This window comes from Pelophylax lessonae, assembly GCF_965119305.1.
Source record: "Pelophylax lessonae genome assembly, chromosome: 9".
In the NCBI taxonomy this organism is placed as follows: Eukaryota; Metazoa; Chordata; class Amphibia; order Anura; family Ranidae; genus Pelophylax; species Pelophylax lessonae.
In genome coordinates, this window is record NC_138776.1 from 101,442,658 (window position 1) to 101,458,728 (window position 16,071).

General features: G+C 44.0%; 1 protein-coding gene across 1 annotated transcript in view; it reads left to right on the forward strand.

Moving 5' to 3' along the window:
* Positions 1 to 7,436: 7,436 nt before the first annotated feature.
* LOC309563537 (solute carrier family 2, facilitated glucose transporter member 9-like) overlaps positions 7,437 to 16,071 on the forward strand; it is a 117,885-nt gene continuing 109,250 nt past the window's right edge. The window contains exon 1 of the mRNA XM_082267989.1: positions 7,437 to 7,661. Within this exon, the coding sequence (XP_082124115.1) occupies positions 7,614 to 7,661 (48 nt within the window). The 5' untranslated portion in view covers positions 7,437 to 7,613. The remainder of the gene's footprint in view (positions 7,662 to 16,071) is intronic.

The window sequence follows — 16,071 nt, forward strand, 5'->3', positions numbered from 1 at the left end:
GACCCCTAACTGACATTTTTGACACTTTTTGGGGACCAGTGACATTAATACAGTAATCAGTACTAACCTCTATGCACTGTTATGGCACTTTTCCACTGCAAGTACCGGCTCGGCTCTACACGGCCCTGCTTGACCCGGTTTGCTTTTCCACTGTTGGTACCGCATGGTACGGTGTTGGAACGGTTCGGTACGGTACGGTATGGTTTGCTTTTCCACTAAAGTAGTACTAAAGTTAAGTGGGTGGGATAACAACGGGGTGGGTGGGATTCTCTGACCAATCAGTGGCTAGTAGTGACTGCATGCAAAGGATTGTGGGATATGGTACCGGGTATGGTACCTGTTGGAACCACAATCGAGTAGGTACTGTTTTTGAGAGCCGTACCGTTCGGTTCCATGCAGTGGAAAAGCGCCGCCGTACTGTACCGTACCGAACCGATCCTACACTATACCATGCGGTACCAGCAGTGGAAAAGCACAAAAGCGAGCCGAACCGTTCGGTTCCATGCAGTGGAAAAGCACCATTACTGTATAAATGACACTGGCAGGGAAGGGGCTAACACTGGAAGTGATCAAAGGGGTTAATGTGTACCTAAATGTGATTACTGACTGTGGGGGGGGTGGGCGGTCGAGGCTCTGTGACAGGCACAGAGAGATCGGGGTTTCAGCTTAGCTGAAACTCCTGATCTCTCCCTGCCTGTCTGACAGAAACAAAGCAGGCGGGTCTTTTTTCAGTTTGTCGCCGCCGCTCCTCCCGCGGCCTGCCTCCCGCGGCCTGCTTCCCGCTGTGTGTAGACACAGCGGGAGTGCGGCTCCGGTGGCGCGCGCGCTGGCGAAACCTCGTGCATGAAATCACATAGTACTACGTGATTTTGCGCAGCTGAGCCGCCCTGCCGCAGAAATACTATGGTGGGCAGTCGGCAAGAGGTTAAAGAATAAGTTGATCTTTGGAATAAGTTACATGTTCCACCATTTTTCAGGGTGGAAATGTAACATGTTCCAGCATCTGCAGCCTCTCACCCCTGATCCCTCCTCTCTGTGACAGCAAATGGGGGATCCTCTCCCTGCATCCACTGGCACAATTTGAAAAGCCTAGCCAAGCAGGGCTCCACTCACACAGCCACGTCATTCATTCACAGTTTCCTGGCCTAAAAATACCACCAGTCTTTGTGGCTGATGGCTTGTATTTCTCAAGGGTATGAGGCACTGGTGAGTGCTCTTGTAGTTCATTGATTCTTCCTGCTCTCAGATGTACGATGTATAGGCAGACAGTTGTCTTGAAGGTCTGCAGGAACCTGAGATTGTACATTCGATCTGATGATTGAGGGTGTAATGCTCTGCAGGCTTCTTAGGCCCCTTTCACACGGGCTTTCCGATCAGCCCCACCTGTCAGTTTTTCAGGTGGACCTGATGGGATGCTCAATGCACCCCTATGGGGCAGCAGATGTCAGCGGTGACATGTCTGCTGACACCCGCTGCTATCCGATCCTGTTTGTGAAATACAAACAGATGGTAACTCTATTTTCCATCCGTGTGGTGGATTGGATCGGATTGAATCGGATGAAAACGGACAGGCGACACATTTTCTTCTGATCTCCGATAGAGGAGAGTGGGGCTCTGACAGGTACGTCTCTGCACAGAGACCGGAGACTATCCCCCGCTGAGCAAAGCAGAGTCCGCTAGGCGGAACACCCGTGTAAAAGGACCCTTAGCAAAAGAAAAAAGTTAAGCACATTTTTTTTAACCTGCAGAAAATGTGCATTTATTTCTTTTTTTTCTCAAAAGGTGAATTTATCATTTAGGAGAAGTGAACTGAACCTGTGTTTGCATTAAATAATAATTCCAGGTATGGATATTTTATACATAGTTTAATTATACCATACCTGGCCAAAGCCCCTGGAAGCTAGAAACCACTGAAGTAGACACCGCTACACCAGTGATCTCCACTTGCTTCCGAGTCATGTCCTGATTGGGTGGCCACCTCATCCCTTTTAACCAGGACACATATTAACTACACAGGTTCTGTGGCTTATTAGGGTGGTAATTGAACTCAGTGCCTTATGTGCATTATATTGGCCCCAGAACCTGTGTAATTAATATGTGTCCTGGTTTAAAGGGATGAGGTGGCAACTCTATGTACTGAGCAGCTGCTCTGCAGCATTCTGCACACAGGAGGTCTGCCGCTTAGCATGGGCGTCCTTCGTAGAATGCTTTGCATTCTCTGATTGCAAAGCATTTTCCAATTGGATGAGGTGAAGAGGCAGGGCGGTGTCGTCACGCTGACTGCCTCATCCAATCAAAGCACTATCTGAATGGCGCCGTGCTGAGCAGCCGGTCACTGTGTTCAGAATATAGTAGGCCAGACGCTCAGCACAGAATCCGGAAGCAAATGGAGATCACTGGACTATCAGTGTCTACTTCAGTGATTTCTAGCTTCCAGGAGGATCGGCCAGGTATGGAATATACAGTCTATAGTTACATTAGTCCAAGCTGGATCAATGTAATCATGTATTAAATATCCATACCTGGAATTCAGCTTTAACTTCCAGTCACGTGCAGAAGTTATTTGTGGTTAGACACAGTGGGAGGAGGACCGCGGGAGGAGCAGGCTCGTTCGCCGCTGGCCTCCCGCGATCTTCGGCAATACTGACAGGAGAGCCGTCTGGAATGTAAACAATGCAAGACGGCTCTCCTGTCAGAGAGGCAGGGAAAGATTGTGTGATTCAGCTAAGCTGAATCGCCGATCTCTCTCTGCTCTGTTAAATCCATCCCCAAAACAGTTAGAAAGCACAAATAGGGAACACACTTAACCCTTTGATCACCCCCAGTGTTAACCCCTTCCCTGCCAATGTCATTATTACAGCAACAGTGCATATTTTTCGCACTGATTACTGTAGTAATGCCACTGGTTCCCCCAAAAGTGTAAAAAATGTCAGTTAGGGGTCCAATCTGTCTGCCGCAATGTCGCAGTCCCGCTAAAAATCACAGATCGCCGCTATTACTAATAAAAAAATAAAAATAAATAAAAATGACATAAATCTTTCCCCTAGTTTGTAGACGCGATAACTTTTGCGCAAACCAATTATTATACGCTTTTTGGGATTTTTTTACTAAAAATATGTAGCAGATTTTTCACATTTTTTTTATTGGGAATGTTTTATAGCAGAAAGTAGAAGATATTGGTGATGCTCTTTTTTTGTTTATTGCGCAAAAAAGGAAAAACCTGCAGAGGTGATCAAATACCTCCAAAAGAAAGCTCTATTTGTGGGGAAAAAAGGACATCAATTGTATTTGGGTACAGCGCCGCACGACCGCGCAATTGTAAGTTAAAGCAACGCAGTGCCGAATCGCAAAAAATAGCCTGGTCATTAAGGGGGTAAAACCTTCCGGGGCTGAAGTGGTTAAACTCACGTAGTGCCTTATGTGCATTATATTAGCCTCAGAACCTGTGTAATTATGTGTCCTGGTTTAAAGGGATGAGGTGGCAACCTTAGTTCACAATGTTGGGCGGCTGTGGTCCGCATTCAAAAAGAGTCCTGTGCGTCTTTTGTTCCGATTCAGGTTCGAATTCAGCAAAAATTTGGACCTGATTCACGATTTGCTTTTTTTATGTTTTTTTTTGAAAAATTTGTTGTTGGGCAGGTCCATTGAAGTCTATTACATGCAAAACGCTGTATTTTGCAGGAAAAAAAAAAGTCCCAGACCCTTTCCAAAAAACGCAGAGGCACAAAAATGCATTGATGTGAACATGTTTCAAAGGAACCCATGTTAAAAAAATGAAATGCATTTCTGAAAAAAGCATGAAAATATGCATTAGTGTGAATCTAGCCAAAGGGTAGACCGTTCATTTGGAGTGAGCTAGCTGTGCATCTTATCACATAAAAAAGAAACATATCTGCACCATTTTTGGCTACACAGTGTAGGTGTGTTGGGGTTTCATTCTAAGTGGAGTAACATGAATTACTACAACACATATTGTAGGTGGGAAGCCAGGCTACAGCAACCTTTTTCAACCAGGGTGCCTTCAGGGCTCTTCAGGGGTACCTTGGCAAAATGCCTAAAAATTGCCATAAGTTGCCCAAAAATTGTCAACAAGCCAGTGAGTGGTTGAAGCCTGCCTTTTTGTTACAACCACAGGATTTTATTGTACAGCATTAAAACCCTGGGCACCGCGTGGGCCTGCCAGTGGCATCCTAACAACCAGTGACATCATTGGTAGATAAGGGGCAGTCGGGCGCCTGCACAGCAATCTTGTTTCCCTCTCCCTTGCCCAGTGGCATCTTAAGAGCATTATAGGCCCCTGGGCAATGCAGTGCACTGGGGCTCTGCCTACAGAATCACCCACGAGAATAAAAATGCGAATCATTGATAAGGCGATATTTATTGGTATAGCAGTGCCAGGCTAATGACAGCTTCCAAGTTGGGCGGCTGGGTATAGTGAACACACACACGGACGGGGGTCAGACTCGACTGTCCTGTGTGTGCCTGTTCCCGTGGAGTTGGACAGGCATTCTTGCAGTTGTGGGCTCCCCCTCCACGGGCCAAGTGGCCTGGCAGTAGCGCAGGGCCGACAGGCGCTTGCCACCTGATAAGTTTGGTGGCGGAATGCACACAGGAATCGGGAATAATGCTTGACTGGGGCTGGGCCCCCCAGGCAAGTGGGGCCCCCGGGCATCTTCGGTAAGATGGCCCTGCCCTTGCCCCTCTCTCTCAGCTCTAAGTCATTTTAGCAGAGAAAAGGAGAAACTGAAGAGAAATCCTAGAGTACTAGTCAGTATCAGTGTGCATAGGTGGTATAAATCACCTGATTTTGGATAGCCTATGTGCTATGTGAGGATGCCGCTGTGATTTAAAAAAATATGAGTTTAGATGTTTACATTTTAGGCCAGGGCTCATAGCAGGGGGTCCGGTGCTTCCCTGTTCTCCATTTCAGGTGCGAATAAGGTCCGAATTTTTGCCTGATTTAGGATCTGACACAGAGCCAAAGACACACAGGACCCTTTTCCAGTGCGGACCGCGGCTGTCCGGGTGCTGTGTGAACTGGCTCCATTGAGAGCCGATCACACGATCATGTCATGCAAATTGGATGCAGGGAAACCCACATCCAACTTGCATAAGTGTGAGCCAAGCCTTAGAATGGGGTGCCTCAAGAGTGTGCAGATTTATTAGGCCTCATGCACACGGGGCATTTGAAAAAACGAGCTGCAAAGCCAGTTCTGATGCCAGGAAAAAGCAGCTGTAAAAACGTGCATTTAGAAGTGTTTTGTTTTGACTTTAATGCACATTTTAGCCACATTTATCAGCCTTTCTCTGCCCTCTTCTTTTTTCCAACCTCAAATCCAACTATTACAGTCTGACGTGGCCTAATGCTGTATGCGGCCCTTAGCAGCATCAGGCGTTTTTACAGCATAACGCTGCTGTTCCAGAACGCGCTGGCCCTGGGGTTTTTTTTTTACAGCTTAAAAACGCCTATGCCATTTACAGCTCCTAAAAGCCTGTGTGTGCATGAGGCCATAGAATAACATGGCGGGGCCTTTTTAACCACTTGCCAACTGCTGACGGTAATCCTACTGCGGCAATGCGGCTCCCCTGGGTCCAGAGATGTAGACCCACGACGCTGCACTCCTAGTGGTCTTGGTGGCGCACGCGCTGCCAGGGGCTCGCTCCTGCTGTGTTTAGACACAGCGGGAGTCGGGTCGGAGGAGGAGAGGCGGCGATTGCCACCTATCTTCCCCGATCGTCGAGGAAAGTGTGAGAAGACCCGCCTGCTTATGTAAACAAAGCAGGCGAATCTTTTCAGTGACAGACAGGGAGAGATCACAGGATTCAGCATAGCTGAACCTGCGATCTCGGTTTGTGTCACAGAACCCCCCCCCCTCCATGTCAGTAAGCATGAGGCATACATTTAACCCTTTGATCACCTATAGGGTTAACCCCTTCCCTGCCAGTGTCATTATTACAGTAACAGTGCATATTTTTAGCACTGATTACTGTAGTAATGTCACTGGTCCCCCCAAAAGTGTCAAAAATGTCAGTAAGACCCCATTCACACTAGCGCGACTTGTCAGGCGACTTGGTCGCCTGACAAGTCGCGGTGGGTCGCCAGCCATTGATTAGCACAGGACCCGTTCTAATAGGAGCGACATAAGTCGCTCCGACTTAGAAAAAGGGTCGTGTACTACTTTGGGGCGACCTGGAGGCGACTTGCATTGACTTCAATTATATGAAGTCCGTGCATGTCGCGCCGAGGTCACAGTGTGCACCGCGACTTCACAGGTCGTCCCAGCAAGTCGTGTCGCCCCTGTGTGAATGGGCGCTTAGAGGTCTGATCTGTCTGCTGCAATGTCTCAGTCCTGCAAAAAAATGCAGATCGCCGCCATTACTAGTAAAAAAAAAAAAAAAAAAAAACAATAAAAATAACATAAATCTTTCCTGTAGTTAGTGATACGCGATAACTTTTGCGCAAACCATTCAAAATACGCTTATTGTGATTTTTTTTACCAAAAATATGTAGCAGAAAACAAATTGGCCTAAAATGTTAAAAAAGTTAGATTTTTATTTTTTTTTTTTTTGGGAATGTTATATAGCAGAATGTGAAAAATATTGTTTTTTTTTTTTTTTTTTTTCAAAATTGTCGTTCTTTTTTTGTTTATAGCGCAAAAATTTAAAAAAATCGCACAGGTGATCAAATACCACCAAAAGAAAGCTCTATTTGTGGGAAAAAAAGGACGTCAATTTTATTTGGGTACAAAGTCGCACGACCATGCAATTGTCCGTTAAAGTAACACAGTGCCAAATCGCAAAATAGGGCCTGGTCAGGAAGGGGGTCAACACTTTCGGTCTTAAAGTGGTTAAAAAAAAACGCCTGACGATCCTAAAAGCAGTTGTAAAAACGCCCTGTGTGCATAAGGCCTATAGGGAGCAAAAAAGGTTGAGAAACACTGGGCTACAGAAACAAAGTGTTTCTCCATGATTGCATATATAGCACAGGTTTACTTCAAGCCAGTCAGTCAGCAATTAACACCTGTTCTATATATCCTAAAACACAATAGAAGTGGCCATGTTATCTTCTTACCCATAAACCATTGTTTCCCAGAAGCCTTTGTGGTGCACTCACACAGGTACGTGACAAGGAGTATAATGGAAGCCTTATGATCCCAATCATGACCCATAGGCCTACGTGCCCCAGAAACATTCAGATTTGGCTGCAGATGCTCCTGCAAACATTTATTTTATCACTTATGCAAACGAGTGTATCGATTAAAAAGAAAACCGTGTGCTGTGACATCGTATCAGAACATCTTCAGCCGAACATGTGATCCTCCCTGCGTTACACACCGCGGCTTCATTTTTTGGCAATCCCAGTTTGACAAATTGATTACAATTTCCTTCTTAAAAAGCCAGATCATGTGAGACTGTCCTTTTCCCAGCAGCTCTCCCACCAGATAAGACTGCTTACTAAACTGGACTTATTTCTCAACGGAGACAGACCTCATGTAGCCTGCACTCAGAGGGATCCATTTACATTTCACTTCTTTCTTTCTTTTTTTTTGGAATTGTTCATTTTTGTCCTTTAAAAAAATCTACAAATAATCCTCACAAGTTCTGCATTATAGATGGATAACCATAAGAAGACAGCCTTCCCGGCAAAGCATATAACTGGGGTAAGTCTCTATAATGCTGGGGAACAGTGAAGGGATTGTTCTAATGATTTAATATTAACTGGACGCGGTCTATCAATGGAACAATTTCTCTGTTTAGTGTCACAAATTGTCAGCGACTAATCAAAGCTTGATCAAAGTTGTTGTGCCCCCTCTGCAAACTTATGTAACCTGCACTACGTTCGTTGTTTTATACATTGTCAAGCCGTATTAGAACAGACGCGTGTTGTTTAGTAAGACCAAGCTCATTTGTTCACTGTTGGTCTGGCATTGATAAATTAAAAGTCATCAAATGGTGTAATTCGCACTATGCATTTGCACACGTTTTGGTTGTGGTTGGTTTAGCTGGAAATTTAGAATTCCGTGCATCCAGGGGCAGATTAGATACAGTGAATGCACATGAATTGATGTAAGCGCAGGTAAAGGCAAATACATCTAAATGGAGGAAAAAGTGATCTGGGATGCATAAAAGTTGTCTACCCTTCTGAGCTAATTTCTCTTGCATTTAAGGGTACATTCACACCTGTGTCTTTTGCCAACTGTGAGCAAATCAGTGGGTGGTCCTGGCGATTGGCTGAAGGAGGCAGCCCCACTGAACACAATGGGAGGCTGCTGGTTCCTGCTACTAATTGCAGTATGTGCAATTATTATTACTACGCTACTATTTGCTATGCGACAATTATCTGTGAGCGATCTGCCCTAAATGCAGACCGATCACTCCCAGGCGATCGCCAGATAGTGATTACATACCAGCGGCTGCAATTAGCTGCGGGAGCCAGCAGACTCCCATTGCTTTCAATTGGGCTGCCTCCTGCAGCAAATCGCTGCCCCCCCCCCCCCCCAATGATTTTCTCACCTGAATGCTGTCAGAAACGCAGGTGTGAATATAGCCTAAATAACCTAAACGCGGGAGTGCCAGTATCAATGTAACCTAAACGCGGGAGTGCCAGTATCAATGTAACCTAAACGCGGGAGTGCCAGTATCAATGTAACCTAAACGCGGGAGTGCCAGTATCAATGTAACCTAAACGCGGGAGTGCCAGTATCAATGTAATGTAAGGGGGTACTCTTGATTTTAGGGGCTGCAAGGGAAATAATCTGGAAGAGACAGACAACTTTTATACCTCCCAGAACTTTTTCCTGTGTTTATATGTTCTTACTTGGAGTGCGAATTTTACATCAGATGTTATTTACTCATTTTTAGGTCTCGTGCACACTGGGTTTAAAAAAAAAAAGACGCTTTTACAGGTGATTGGCTTTCTTTTTTTTTTGCCCGTAAAATCCCCTTTATATTAGCCTATCCATGTCCACATAGGCATATTCAAGGAGGAGCATTTACAGGCTAAAAGAAAAGCATAAAAAGGAGCTTCAAGAAAGGCATTGAAGAGCAGAAAAAACACTGAATGCTACATGCGTTTAGGCGCATTTTAAGTGTTAATGCATTCCAATGGCCAAGATTAATGAATATTCTGGCCAACTGAATCTAATAACCTTCAAACCCTTGATGAGCCTTATCGCTTGTGCAATTCGCACATTGACATTTACATATTGAGGTTGAGCGTCAGCCTGGTTTTTATGTATTTTTCTTTCAATTACGCGGTTTAGGCATGTTGTTTTTTAAGCAGCTTTCCTTCTCGCGGGGAGTTCTGGAATTCAGAGGAAAAAAGCAAATGCCCTGTGTGCACGAGGCCTTAACAGCTTCCGGACCATCTACCACATATATACTGCGGCAGGGCGGCCCTGTGGCTCAAAATCATGTACCTGTATGTAATTTCGTGCACAAAGTCTGGGGCACGCGCACCCCCAGCGACCCGCCCTGTTGTGATTGGACACAGGGAGGCAACCGGGGTCTGGCGGCTGCGATGGTTGCCGGCCACCCGCAATCGTTTGGAGAGGCAGAATGGCGGTCTGACTATGTAAACAAGACAGACCACCATTCTGTGAAAGAAAATGGAGCCCTTTTGTTTCTAAGCAGAAACCTGGATCTCTGTATTCCTCTAGTCACAGCATTTCCCCTCACAGTTAGAAAGCACTCCCTTGGAGCACACTTAATCCTTTGATTGCCCCTGATGCTAATCCCTTCCCTGCCAGTGTCATTTATACAGTGACAGTGCATTTTTTTTTTATAAGCACCGATCCCTGTATTAATGTCACTGTTCCCCCAAAAAGTGTCAGGGTCAGATTGGCCGTCCTGGTAAAAATCGATGTTCCCCACTATTACTAGTAAAAAATAAATAAATAAAACATCCATAAATATATCCCATAGTTTGTAGACACTATAACTTTTGCGCAAACCAATCAAAATAAGCTTATTGGGTTTTTTTTTTACCAAAAATTATGTAGCAGAATACATATTGGCCTAAATTGATGAAGAATTTTTTTTTTCTATGTGTTTCATAGCAGAAAGTCAACAATATTATTTTTTATTTTTTTTTTTTTCAAAATTGTCAGTCTTTTTTTTATTAAAGCACAAAAAAACAAAACCTAGAGGTGATGAAATACTACCAGAGGAAATCTCTTTGTGGGAAAAAAGACATACATTTTATTTGGGTAAATCGTCGCACGTCTGCGCCACAATTGTCAGTTAAAGCAACACAGTGCAGTATTGCAAAAAATGGCATGGTCAGGAGGGGGTAAAACCTTCTGGGGCTGCAGTGGTTAAGTGCAGCATGAATGCATTCCAATGAGTCCAGTTTACACAATTGCAGCGCTTTCATGTGCATTAAAAAAAAAAAAAAAAAAAAAAAAAAGCGGAGCACATTTTTTGCATTTAAATGTACCAGAATGCGCACAAGAGTACCGCAAACGCATGTAAATGCAAAATGTAAAAATCATGAGGTGTGTGACCTTACCCCCATTTTGTCTCCAGGCAGGCACATGTTATCTTATCTAGGAGCATTTAATAAGGAATAGCTGCGCAGTCGCCCATAAAATAATAACCAATCAGCAACTGTATTTTCTCTGAATTGATTGAAGGCGTTTCTATGTGTTGTTGGCCTTTTACATCTTTATGCACGCTGCTTTACTAAATAACCAAGAAAGGTGTTGTATTGAAAATGTAGGGTGGGTCACATTGTACCCACTCTACATATATGGGGCCGTGGCATGACAACCTAAGGAAAAATCCGTTCGATTAGTCAGTCACCGGGAGCAGAGGAAGAAGATTCGTCCCTCCGTCCCGCCCTTAATTCTTCTCGCGGTCCTGATTGTGTATTTTGGGGATTATTTGTTTACATTTTATGGGTAGTTCAAGATTTTTGGCTGAACTACAATTATAAGTTATTAATTGTTTAAAATTGGTTAGTTCAAGCTTTTTGTCTGAACTAAAAAGACATATGTTTATATTCACACTTTTAGTGTTTATTTGAATTTAATAAATGGCCGCGGCCAATTACACCATTGTAAGTCCAGTGTCATATGTGTATTTATTTAATAGGTGTATAGGTTTTGTATCATTGTTCTGCCTGTGGCACCATAATCTCTAGGGGCTTTATACTGAAGTGATCGTAAAAAGAAGTTACATTATTTTCTGACAACCAGATCCAAACCTGCTGTGGAAGTTAGTAGTTGAAAACCATGGGCGTCCGCAGAACTTTTAAGGTCACCCATGCTCCGCCCCTTTTCAACAATTATTTTTGCTGGGGAAACAGCAAAATGTATTTTTAAAGCGTTTGTTAACCTAAAAAAGAAAAAAATTAACCTGTTCCTTTTACAGCATGTTATACAGCACAGTGCTTGTGGTGTTTTTTAATTTGGCCCCTTCTATCACCTGCAATACCTGTCTGATCCTGCCTGGTTATGTTCCCTCCCCCCCCTCTGTAAACAGACCTTGGTATACCATGCCTCCGTTATCTGCAACCCTCCTGTCCTCTCTGCCCCCTCCCTTCCTGCTCCTCTGTCAGCGCCGGCTCCCCTCCCCTCTTGCTGCTGTAGTTTTATTTAAAGTTTTCATATTCTGTCTACAGCCTGTTTTTAATAATCCTGTGTGCCCCCGTGTTGTGTTTTATAAAAGTAAACCATTCTTTACCAGTTTTCAGAGCGCCGATTGGCGCTTACGTGAACCGCTGCCTCTCTCCTCCTCTCGGCCTCTCCTCCTCCTGACTTACATCAGCAGAGAATCCTCAGCCCCACCCACTGCAGGCAGCTGTCAGACTGGGAGAGGAGAGCGCTGGAGGGTCACGTGAGCGGCAATTAGCGCTCTGAAAACTAGTAAAGAACGGCTTACTTTTTTAAAGCATGGGCACACCGGGTTATTAAACAGACCAGACAGGATGGTATAACATGGCTTGACAACTACTTTAAAAGGGAAGCTGAGATTACGGAGGGGGGCACACCACCCCCCCCCCCCCCCCCGTTTGCGGATGCCCATGTTGAAAACCGAAAAGTTAGTCTGATTTTTTTTTTTTTTGTGATCTGTGGGCTCTGATGTATTGCATATTACTGTCAGAGTAATAAAGGGAGCTTGCTGAGGATAACCATATCAGTGTGCTTCTGTCCTTCACTAACCAAACTAACCAAATCCAGGGTGCAGCACCTCATTGACCAACCTGTATTGCTTTAAAGCTGGACTCCAGGTATGGTTGTGTGAAAGTGGAGATTCGCTATACTTATCTAATAGACCCCCAAAGTCTTCATCAAGAGCCCTTGTGATAGCAATACAGTTAAAAAGAAAAAATGTAATAACCCCCCCCCCCCCCCCCACACAGGCTACAAGCATGTATGTAAACTGTGATTGCACCACTCATGTGAGGTATCGCCACAACCATGAGAGCGATAAGTCGAATTGTGGATTTTAAAGCACCAGCTATGAAGATTCTGGGGTACCATGTTTTTTTGGGCAATATCACAGGTCCAGGCAATTTTAAGACTAAAGGCCCGTACACACGTACCGATCGTCGGCATACAAACGTCGGTGGACGAAGGATCTGCCGATTGTACGCGTGTTAGTATGGTGCCTCCGACAGATGTCTGCGCACAATCCGCGGACAAAAGTCTTTCGTGCAAACATGAAAATATTTGTATGCCGACACCAGAACGGACGATTGTTCGCCTGTCAGTACACAATTCGGCCGACAGACCGCAGATTTGCAAGACTGGGCATGCTCAGAAAATAGAAAACACAGGGAAAGTTAACCATTACATGACATCACTTCTGCAGTCGGCGGACAAAATTCTTGTGCTGTCCTTGTGCTGTCTTTGCACTTTTCAGCAGACACCGACATCCCGGGGAGAAAAGAGGAACATTTGTAAGCCGACCATCGGTACGTGTGTACGGGGCTTTAATATCTTTGGTATCTATTTCTGCGATGCAACCCCATCATTTATAATTTACCAAGAGTATGGTATTATTTTCAGAAAATATATGTTTTAGGCAATTTTTATGGCCAAAAATTCATTTTTTTTATTTTTTTTTATTTTTACATGCATTAACAATAAATTGCTCTAAAACAGAATTGGTTAAACAAGGTGGAAAGTCAGGGCAGTGACATCACAATCTTACCCTCTTCCAAAATATAGCTGGTGCTAAGTCTTCCCCAATAGGGTAACAGTTCAAACTGAAAGTAGAATTGTAGCTTTCCTATAATTTTCAATAAAACTACTAAGTGATGCGGCTGCTCTGTGTGCCATAACATACTGTGGTAGCATTGGCAACACAGAGTAGGTGGCACTGTGTTTTGGAAGCAGTATGGGTGACTTTCCGTCTGTTGCCGACTTGCCGTAACAGCAATTGTATCCCAGGAACGGGTATCAGAAGGGGCTGCTGTGGTGCTCTTAGTTATACAACCCAATGATTGCTGCTTTGCTATAAGGGCCTGTCACATATGTTCCTCCTGGGAGTTGCACTGAGTCGCTCCACATCTAGCTTGTTCTTGTGCCCATGGACCCAAACCCAACTTTTCCTTCAACACATGTATGGTAGGGGAGAGTCTTACACACCAGGTTGCTGGTATAACCCAAGAAGGACAGTAACTCTAACAGGGTGACAATGTTTTGTCCCTGTCTTCAGGTTGTGCTCCTGCACATGGCCTCTGATAAAGGTTGCGTAAAAAAACGACAGCACTGTACACAGGAGTGATCAAAGTAATCTATGCTAAATACTCAAAATATCCTAAGCAAAACCTTTGTGTCTTTACAATATTAATATTAAAGTGCTAATAATGTGTAAATAAAATTGATTATCAAACAAAGAACATAAAATAGGTGCTGCTGTGCTAGTAACAAAGAATGTTTAAAGTGTTCAGAAAATAGTAAGACCGCATTCACACTGAAGAGGCACGACTTCGGGGGCGACCTGTGAAGTCGCATGCAGCGCGACTTCGGCACGACTTGCACGGATTTCACAGAATAAATGTCTATGCAAATCGCTCCAGGTCGCCCCGAAGTAGTACAGGACCCTTTTTCTAAGTTGGAGCGACTTGTGTCGCTCCTATTAGAACCGTTCCTGTACTACACTATGGACCACGACGGTGCACGACTTGTCAGGCTGACCAAGTCGCTTGACAAGTCGTACTAGTGTGAATGGAGACTAACAAAGAATGTTTAAAGTGCTCAAAAACTATTTATCAAAAGTCCAACTGGTTATGTAACAAAGTCCACATGTGTTTAAATCCTGTGCATAATCCAAATAAATCTCCCAAACGTAGATTGACAGTTTACCTTCCTCTTCATATATGCTGCCACCACACCAAGTCAAACGTCCACCACCACTTATGACTAAAATCACTTACCAGAAGCAATGGCTGGTAATATTATAAACCAGCAAACAGGCGTTTATCCTTCATAAGGTGCAATCTGCAGAATCTCTAGGGGAGCTTCTCTGTGATCTTCCAATACTCACAAACGGTGTCTCCAAACAGGCAGAACCCCACATAAGAGAGGTCAGCATAGAATAGAATAAAACCTATTTTAAATAACGTTCTCAATTTATAAAAATTGTCATGCACTCCCATTTATAGGTGTCTCCAATAATGCAGGTTAACGAGCATAAAATCGTATGCGGATTTGCTCCGAATCTCTTGATACTGCGTGCTGGAACCCATTTAAGCGTAATGAAGATGCCTTCAGATACCAGCCCTACGGACGTTTCGTCATTGGACGTCTTCTCGTGTCTGGTATCTGGAGGTATTGCCATCATGCTGGTTTGGGTTACAGCTTGGGGTATAGAGAGATTCCAAGCAAACCCATGTGCGATTCTATGCTTGTTAACCTGTGTTGGTGGAGACGCCTATAAATGTGAGTGCATTATGATTTTATTAAATTAAGAACGTAATTTTAAAAAGGTTTTATGCTATGCTGGGCTTTACAGGGCTAATATTGACTATCGCCTAAGCGTGGTCAATGTTTTTCTGATAAGTTACAGGGCCTCTGATAAAGGTTACAAGTGACCATTTCAACACACATTACACTGGTGTGGTTATCACCATCAGGAAACCCACCCTATGAAATACCACGCAGCCATCACTGCATATAGACAGGAAGTGACTGCAAACAGGTTTCAGGAGATCCGCTGTTAAGGATGGAAAAAAGGGGAAAACCGTAAAAAGGCAAAAGTGCTTTAGCAAACTATACATCATTCAGATGGGCTTTACTTATACTTTACATTTCTGTTAAGGTGTTTAAGAATGGATACGCTGCTGTGCATTTTGTTAGGCCTCATCAAGAATTGACCCATCATGCCCAAAATGCAGATAAATTCAAGCTGCATTATGCTATTTCTTCTTTAAAAGAACCTTTAGTGGATACATTTTTAAACAGCTGGTGGATCTGGAACTACAAAAACGTACTTCTTTATAAAATGCATGTGATGAGCAGAGTGGATGTACCAGAGTTTAGTGTATAATGAAATTACTGTACTGAAAATAGAAAACGTGCTGTCACTGATGAGAACCAAGCTGGTATTTGCTCCCATTTATTGTACCATTTCCTGTCAAACTCCCATCAGGGCCAATTCACATATCTTGGCATAGCTTCCATGCACATGCAATATGAATGGACTGCCAATGCACCACAACAGATGAAAAAGTGTACATGGCCCTTTTCATAATGCCCTTTTCATAATGCAGTGCACAATGTGGTACACTGCAGGGCTGTACAATGCGTTGGGGTGCCAATGTGCCATTCACAATGAATGGTAACACACCACACACAGAATTCATTTTAGTGTGTGTTACCACATTGCACAAATGTAAATGTTTGTGTGGGTATTGCTGGAAAAACTGTCAATGCATCCTACTGCCAATGAAAGCACCCTGCAGTTAGGAAGTACAGAGGATGCTTCTGATGTTACCGCTTCTCTGGCTGCCATGCTGCCCTGTGGTCTCACTACTTACTAAAGGGCCAGAGACAGCCTGACAACTGCCATTTTTAGAAGACAAGCAGTGGCACTATATGCATCTTTTCCAATACAGGTCCT